The sequence below is a fragment of the Juglans regia genome, chromosome 8, assembly GCF_001411555.2.
Source record: "Juglans regia cultivar Chandler chromosome 8, Walnut 2.0, whole genome shotgun sequence".
NCBI lineage: Eukaryota > Viridiplantae > Streptophyta > Magnoliopsida > Fagales > Juglandaceae > Juglans > Juglans regia.
Window position 1 is genome coordinate 25,402,220 of NC_049908.1, and position 8,856 is coordinate 25,411,075.

The following is an 8,856-nucleotide window of genomic DNA, read 5'->3' on the forward strand; positions in this document are numbered from 1 at the left end:
ATAATGCTCCCCTTCACCCTCCAGAATGACACTGATTGGTGAATGATCTGAATAGGCCACTTCATGATAAACCATAGCATTAGGAAAGCAATTCCACCAAGCAGAATTAACAAGAAATCTATTGAGTCTCTCACTAACACGATGTTCCCCTGCTCTCCTATTGCACCATGTGAATTTATGCCCAGAATATCCCAAATCCCTCAACCTACAATTTTCAACAACTGTTCTACTACAATTTTCAACAATTGTTCTAAAATCACTTAATTGTCTCTCAGACCTCGGTTTCTCTCCTCTCTTCTCATGTTAATAACTCATTGAAATCACCCAAAACCAACCAAGCATCCCAATTGAATCTACATAAAGATTTGAGCAAATTCCAGGTTTTAAAATGTAGATTTTTCTCAGGAAAACCATATACAGCAGTTAGAAACCACTGCCCCATATCCAACTTTCCATCTTTAACAACAGCATCAAAATGATTAGATGAATACGAAAGAATAGACAAGTCTACTTCTCGACCCCATAACAATGCAATCCCCCTTTCTACCATAAGAACTAACTGCCAAACAATTAATAAAACCTAATTTGTACTTAAAGAATTCAAACTCCCAAGAAGAAAGCTTGGTCTCCTGCAAGAACACCACATCGGGACCTTCCCTCTGAATTAGATCACAGAGAGTTAGAATGCCCTGTGGGTTCCCAAGCCCATGGGCATTCCAGCTGAGCATTTTCATGGCATTCAGCGGTGCTGTACAACAGCCACCGCCGATATCTCAGAATCCTCAAACTCAACCCCATCCTGTGGATAGCCCGAGACAAGAACACGCTTTGCTGGCCTGCCACACAAAGATCCATCCTTGTTGCACCCCTTTCGTTTCTTCCCAATCCCTTTCAGCAAACCACTTTGTATTTTGGCAGTTGAGGAAATGGTTGAAGTCGTTTCATGGCATTTTTGGCTAGATTGTCCATCGGGCTTCTTAATAGCAAACGCACCATCACTTCGGCCTTTGGACATTGACATCGTTAAAAGCGGCCTAGTAAGCCCATTACTACTTTTATCAGTTGTCCCTTCCCCCTCAACCTTCTGAGTAGTTACTTCAATTTGAATACCAGTCATCTGCATAACTGTTTTGACAGTTTCAACCTGAGCAGTTGAAGCAGTTACATTCAAAGTAGTTACAAGTGGAGTAGTTGTCTAACAAGCAATGTCGTCCTTTGCCATCATCACCTCCATATCGCCACCCTCATTCAAAACCCTCTGCTTTTGAAACTCCTGCACTTCCCTTACCCCAGAAGAAGATGCAAGACTTGAATTAAGATTAACATGAGTTTTGTTCTTACCCACCGAGAGATGATCATTATATCCCCTACACGAAGCCACATTCCATACAACAAGGTTTCCGTTACAGATAATTTTGATGAATGTGACACAGCAGTGCACTCCTTATCCCCATGTCCCAAACAACCACAAAGATAACAAAAATTCGGTAAACATTCATAGGAAAAACGAACCCATACAGATTTTCCACCCCAATTGAGAACATGGAACCCCTTAGCAATGGCTTAGAAATCTGCATATTAACACGAATATGTAGAAAATCTCCCCATGCGATTTCACCCTCATCAACATCCACTTCCACAATAACTTCGATCTTTTCCCCCAGCAAACGACTCACAAAACCAAATGCTTATCAAATGACTAGGCACCCTCTCGGAGAACCTTCTCACAATAACTTCGATCTGTTCCCTGCCATCAACCTCCTTCATCAAAACCAAATGCTTATCAAATGACTAGGGACCCTCTCGGAGAACCTTCTCCTTATCCCTCCTATCTTCAAAGTCAACAAGTATAAGATGACAACTTAAATCACGAAATTTAACCCCCAGCATTAACCGCCACGCCTTATAGTACCCTTATTATAATTTTTCTCAGTAAATAACTTCATAATCAAACACTTATCACTACCAAGAATAAAATCCCGTAATTGTTCAGGTGCCACCACAATCTCCTCACTTTCCTGTTTAGTTAGCGATAGACGCTGGTAGAGATCCTTGAGAGAATCCTCTATTCTCTCAACCCAAATAAGCAGCCTTGAAGAAATCCAGAAACTGCACTAGCGGCAGTGGAAAATCGCCTCTACGTAGGGGAGCCTAGAGAGGATCTAATTCAATGCAAATTAATTTGTACAATGTTCAAATAGACAAGTTTCGCACAAGTTTTTGTAAAAAAGTGGACTCCATCTTAAAAAAGTATAAAAAACATTATTTTTTATTAATAAGATCAGGGGTGATAAACGGTCCAGTCGGACCGGACCGGACCGAGACTAAGACCGGTCGGTCTCGGTCCACGTTTTAGAGGATCGAAAAGTCTCGGTCCGATCCACGGTCCAGGATTTTTTTGGACCGGACCGGACTGAATGAAAAATTAAAAAAAAAATTATATATATTATTTATATAATAATTGTGCAATTAATGATATAAAATTTTAAATATGTTATTAATACTTGTTAATATTCTATAAATTGACAATATTTTATATATATCTTCATCTAATCTATCACTATTAACAATTTAAAATTTTAAATATGTTATTAACACTTGTTAATATTTTATGAATTAACTAATATATAATATCAATTAGTTAATTATATAGTAATTATATAAATTAATAATATAATTTTTATCTAATTTATTATCATTGACCATATAAAATATTTTTTTATTGAGTTTGTTACATCATCCACATTAATAAGTCATTTAGTTTAATTTAATATTTTAAATAAATTTTTTTTATTAATTGATTTAAAAAAAAAAAAAAATAGGCCGGACCGAATGGACCGATTGGACCGGACCAGACTGATAGCTACCGGTCTGGTCCAGTCCCTATGGGTGTTTGGTCAGGAAAAATGATGGACTGAAAATGTTCGGTCCATCGCCGAACCGGACGAGACCGGACCGGCCCATTTGCACCCCTAAATAAGATTCAGAAAAAAATTTATACAAAATTTTTCTATTTAGAATTTATACCTAACATTACTCTTGTAGTCATATATAAAATTATAAATATTGATAACATTTTGCTTATTTATACACAATCCCTTTTGTGAAGTGGCGCAACTCAAAGAACCGTCTTTGGAGCTCAAAAAAAAAAAAAAAAAGAACCGTCTTTGGAAATGGGCGTAAAACCCTAGCTAAACTCAACTAAACTCAACAAAAACCCTCTTCCCGTTGTGCCGCTCTGCATCAACCTCGAGAGGTACAAAAATGGTTCGCAGCATCAAAAGCGCGAAGAAAATCAAGAGAAAGAGCAAGGTTCAACTATCTTTCTTTCTAGATTCCTTAATCAACCGTTTAGTTATTTTAGTTGCCTTTTGGGCGACCTTTTCCCACATCCTTGTCTCTCTCTCTCCTCGTGCAGGTCTCGGGCATAGGAGATGGATCTTCGTCTTCGATACCGTCGATGGCGGCGAAGGTGTGGCAACCAGGTGTGGATAAATTGGAGGAAGGCGAGGAGCTTGAGTGCGACCCCTCGACCTATAATTCCCTTCACGCCTTCCATATTGGCTGGCCCTGTCTTAGGTACCGCTAATTCTCTGAGCTGTTTCTTCCATTCAATGGTGACCCTGTAAGCCATATGTCATGATTTCCTTATATCTCTTTCTAGTTCCTATTTTGTAACTAGTTGTTCACTTTTGTATGCTTCCTGTATATTTGGGCTATGCCAATGTACTTGATTCAATAAAATTTTATTCGTACCTTACCAAAAATAAAAAATAAAAAGATTCTCGGTGCCTTTTCTGTTTGATTACCGGGAAAGTGAAGGGAACCGGGTATAAGTTTCAACTTCGAGTTGTGGGTTTTTTGTTAAGTTGATCAATCCATAATGAGTCAAATGGGTTTTTGAATCGTGGGTTTGGGAATGAACAAGCAGCAAATGCAACGAATCACTATTTAATTTTTATAGTCGTATTTGAATTTGATAGCTTAGATTTTGGATGTGATTTGCTGAGGTTGATGGAGTCATTTTTTTGCACCTCAATGCTTTGGTTGCTTACAGATTGAATAAAGTAAAAAAGCATTTGAACTATTCTCGAACACTGAATTTCGTTTTTAGGATTATTGAAATTTCCTCTCCATTGAGGATATAAACGTTTTTGTCTAAGGCTTGTTGGGTAGGGAGGTTTCAAGCACCACCCACCCCAAGTTTATCTATTCTTTATGGAAGTTCCGCTTACTGTTAGAATTGAAAATTTTTTACAGCTTCGATATTGTACGTGATAAACTGGGGTTGGTCCGAACGGAGTTCCCACAAACAATGTATTTCGTTGCGGGTACTCAGGTGAGTTTTATTTCATTGCCTTTTATGTATTGTTATGGAAGCATATATTCAGTTTAATCTTCTTCATGTGTAAAGTCGTCATTGATCCAAAGTGCAGTTGTATCGGGATTAAAAAATGTTTAGGATTATGTTTCTCCAGTGTGCAATACAGATTTCCCAAAGATTATCATAGTATCAAAATGTGGTTTCTGTATATAACTTAGGCAACACGTTTTGTCTGCAGAGGAAGAAAAATCACAATACAGATCTGTCTTAATATTAGGAAGAGGAATATTTAGTTGTTTTTACCTCCTTTTTATAGTCCTTTTTCCTTTTTCTCATCACATTTTGTACATTGTATCTCGACATCATGGTTCTTCTGCAGGCAGAGAAAGCTTCCTGGAACTCTATTGGAATATTTAAAATGTCCAACATCACAGGGAAAAGACGTGACCTAGTGCCTTCCGAACCTGCAGCCGGTAACTCTGATATGGAGAGTGACAATAGTGATAGTGACGAGGATGATGAGGATGAGGAGCTTGGTGGATCTGGGAGTCCGAGTTTGCAGGCAACATCTTGTTTCTTTTGAAATTCCGCTTATTTCACAAAAACAGAGATCCACACTGCTTGTTCTTCCCATTATCTATTTACACTTTTCATTTATCTTGTTTCTTTTCCAGTTGCGCAAGGTAACTCATGAAGGATGTGTAAACCGTATACGTGCTATGGCACAAAATCCCCATATATGCGCATCGTGGGCAGATAATGGTTACGTTCAGGTTAGAATTTATGTCGTTATATTATTGGGGTTTTCATGAGGTTCATGCCTATTTTGGGGTAGTTTTCTGTCTTGCTGTCCATGTAGCATATTACGTCATGGAATGTGATAATATGACTTCAGATTCTTGAATCTCAGGATTATGTCATGAAGCCAACATATTTTTAGTTTGCATTGCATATTTACTTGGTTCTTAAGGTTGGAAATTATAAACCTAACCCTTCTTCCCTCACTCTCCTTCTCCCAGGGAAGGTGCTAACTAGAGATGTGTAATTTACGGTTAGAAACTTACGAAGTAGAAACTTGCTAATAAACTTCTGTTTATAATATGCAGTTATGCACTAGGATAGGCCCCTCCAACTCTATTTAGAAAATAGTGTCTGGGAAATGAATGAGCATTCATTTCTATTAATACACCTTTATAAGTGACATGAAGGGTCTTAAAAAGCATCGGAATGCAACAAGATAGTGGTAGCAATCGAAAAAGATGCTCTATCCATTCAAATATAATGTTTTTATTTTACAATTTTAAATGTCCCACTATCTAGTACTTGAAATTTTTGCTTCACTTGCTGTATTGTCCTCACAGTCCTCACAGTTTTCTTATAAACTAAAGGTTCTCATTATAAATCTTGCCATTTGTAACATAAAATGGAGAACATTTTATGAAGATTACTTTCCTTTGTTACCTTTCTTCTATTATTGTTCCATTTCAAACCAAAATATCCAGTTTAAGACAGACTATTTAGGATAAGGCAAGATAGATAATTGAGATTTAATACGTGTCTTAGATATGCCATTTTATTTATAGAAGAAAATTATGGTGTGATTAATCCAGGTATTGTATGAACTTGAAATTTAATTTGCAAGGTTTAGATTACAATAAAATTGATAATGCTATGCAGGTATGGGACTTCAGCTCTCATCTGAATGCTTTAGCAGAATCAGAAACACAAGGTGCTCAGGGGGCTTTGTCAGTTTTCAATCAGGCCCCATTAGTTAAGTTTGAGCATAAAGATGAAGGCTATGCTATAGACTGGAACCCTATTGTTCCGGGAAGGCTTGTATCTGGTACTGTTAGATGGTATTTTATTTTTATTCTTGATTTTGTACTTGTTTATTTATTTTTTGCTTCTTCCCTATAGGAACCTTAATTACTAGTTGCTTAATGCATTTAATGTGACACTTTGGCGATGTTCTTCATGCGTGAAGGGGACTGCAAGAATTGTATTTATCTGTGGGAGCCTACATCTGATGAGGCATGGAATGTTGATACCCAACCATTTATTGGTCATACTGCGAGTGTCGAAGATCTACAGGTATATAGTTAACCAGTGAATCTATAGTTGTTTAGGCTTCCCCTAAATGTAGTTGAGTCTTGTAGCAGAATTGTTTTCCTTTATTTTTTAAAACTTGTAACCGTTCTTGTTCCATCTCTTCTCCTGTAGTGGAGCCCTACAGAACCTCATGTGTTTGCCTCTTGTTCTGTGGATGGGACTATTGCAATATGGGATGCGCGTTTAGGGAAGTCAGCAGCAGCATCTTTCAAGGCTCATAATGCAGATGTGAATGTTATATCGTGGAACAGGTTGCTAATAGTTCTGGTTGTTGCTCTATTTGAAAATCCTTACGTCTCATTTATGTGATGATCACTCTTGGCACTTCTTTGATTCTGATTAGGCTGGCTAGCTGTATGTTGGCATCTGGAAGTGATGACGGGACATTTTCTATTCGTGATCTCAGATTGCTCAAGGTACGGTCCAGTATAGGATATTCTAGCATATTTTCTAGAAAAATATATGATCTATAATAAATATCAGTTTAAGGGCCATTGTTAGAATGGTATGTCTTTAATCTTATTGCTGCCATCTTCTGCATTGATTGTATAACTTGTATTGTTAATTCAGATTGGTCACACACAATTTACTACAATCTCTTTTTGAAAAAAGTGGGTTAACTAACAAAAGAAAGATGGAACAAGCTGCATCTTTAAAGAAAGTGCTTTGCCTCTTAGTATGCATTGTATGACGCCTTGTTTCATATGTACATGTATGTGTTATGTACCTACATAAACAAGTATATATTTTTTGGAGTCATAGAAAAAAGGGTTGACCTCTCTCTCTCTCTCTCTCTCTCTCTCTACCAAAGAAAGGATTGTAGGTTATGAAATGGGTTTTTTTCATATTGATAATGCTGATGTTAAATGTGATTTTTCTTTGGGCAGGAAGGAGATTCTGTAGTGGCACATTTTGAATACCATAAACACCCTATCACATCCATTGAGTGGAGTCCACATGAAGCCTCTACTTTGGCTGTTTCATCATCAGACAATCAGCTAACGTAAGTACTATGCATGATAGAATGGATTGGTGCATAAACTAAGAATTGGTCATGCAAATATATAAGTTTTTTATTATTCTTCTTTGGATAGAAGTTCATAGCTTATGTTACATTTTTCTGAGCTTTGTTTATTTATTTTTGATCGTTTGGATTCATTGCATAGAATATGGGACCTTTCCTTAGAAAAGGATGACGAAGAGGAGGCAGAGTTCAGAGCTAAAACAAAAGAGCAAGTAAATGCCCCTGAAGATCTACCTCCACAACTTCTGTTTATTCATCAGGTAACCCACTCCCCCCTTCCCTTCCCTTCCCTTCCTCTTTTATCCGAACTCTTAGTGAAATGATGAATTTAGAAATTCTATCGGTTCAGTGTGTTAACTCAACAATGCTTTGACTTTAAACAGGGTCAGAAGGACTTGAAAGAAATTCATTGGCATTCACAGATTCCAGGAATGATCGTATCTACTGCAGCAGATGGTTTTAACATCCTGATGCCTTCAAACATACAAACTACCCTCCCCTCGGATGGTGCTTGAAACTCGCATATGATCTGTTGCTAGCTTCCTGCGCCAAATTGCAATATAGATGTTTTATAGCATCAATGGGATGGCATGCAGCAGCTGTATGTTTGCATGTGGCGTTGACCTGATGCATACATCTTGAACCAAGTGAAAATCCGTCTTTTTTGGTTCTTTTGAGTTATCTTGGCCCTTTCCCCCAAACCCTGTTTTGTGTTTAGTTTTTGCTAATATCATTTCCTATTGAAAAATACTATTTTGCCCATTTTGTCTTCTAATTTTGACACCTTTTATATTTTAATTTTTTTTTACTTAATAGTTAAGGAAGTGATTATTAGTGTATTGATTTTTTTTTTTATATTTTTTAAAAATAGTAGTGTCTAATCTTATTTTGTTTTTATATTATTGGAGAAAATAGGTTTTTTGGAGAAACAATATGATTTATTGATAGACTTTGTCAAATAAAGGAAATAATACAAAGGAGGACACTCCTCAAAATCAATACTATCCTCCAATAAGGTATCGTTTGGATAGTGAGTTGATATGAGATGAGTTGAGATAAAAATTAAAAATTAAATAAAATATTATTAGAATATTATTTTTTTAATATTATTATTATTTAAGAATTTGAAAAAGTTAAATTATTTATTATATTTTATGTAAGAATTTGAGAAAGTTATAATTATAAAATGAAATAAGATAAAATATTTTCACTATCCAAATAGGGTGTAACTCTAAAGCATTTTTCGCTAAAACATGGGCAGCAGTATTTGTATCCTTTTAATGTGATGGACATTCTTGCTATCAAAATGTAAAAGCTTCTTAGTTCTATCAAGGCTAATAAAAATTGAGATTTTAAAGCTTCAAATGCTGAGTTTTCTAACGATTTCTATCGGATTTAT

General features: G+C 36.4%; 1 protein-coding gene across 1 annotated transcript; it reads left to right on the top strand.

Annotated features, from left to right (window-relative positions):
* The first annotated feature begins 3,084 nt into the window (after positions 1 to 3,084).
* LOC109020515 (glutamate-rich WD repeat-containing protein 1-like) lies at positions 3,085 to 8,219 on the top strand. Its single transcript, XM_019002989.2, has 12 exons — positions 3,085 to 3,312; positions 3,419 to 3,579; positions 4,261 to 4,339; positions 4,704 to 4,886; positions 4,999 to 5,097; positions 6,002 to 6,167; positions 6,309 to 6,415; positions 6,545 to 6,684; positions 6,777 to 6,849; positions 7,321 to 7,436; positions 7,600 to 7,717; positions 7,841 to 8,219. Exons 1-12 carry the CDS (start codon positions 3,265 to 3,267, stop codon positions 7,970 to 7,972), a joined length of 1,422 nt encoding a protein of 473 aa, XP_018858534.1. The 5' UTR covers positions 3,085 to 3,264; the 3' UTR covers positions 7,973 to 8,219.
* Positions 8,220 to 8,856: the final 637 nt, after the last annotated feature.

Coding starts and splice junctions, on each gene's coding strand:
- LOC109020515 (XM_019002989.2), top strand. CDS start 3,265: ATGGTTCGCAGCATCAAAAGCGCGAAGAAAATCAAGAGAAAGAGCAAG. Junction 6,168..6,308: donor TCCGGGAAGGCTTGTATCTG/GTACTGTTAGAT, acceptor TCATGCGTGAAG/GGGACTGCAAGAATTGTATT. Junction 7,718..7,840: donor AACTTCTGTTTATTCATCAG/GTAACCCACTCC, acceptor GACTTTAAACAG/GGTCAGAAGGACTTGAAAGA.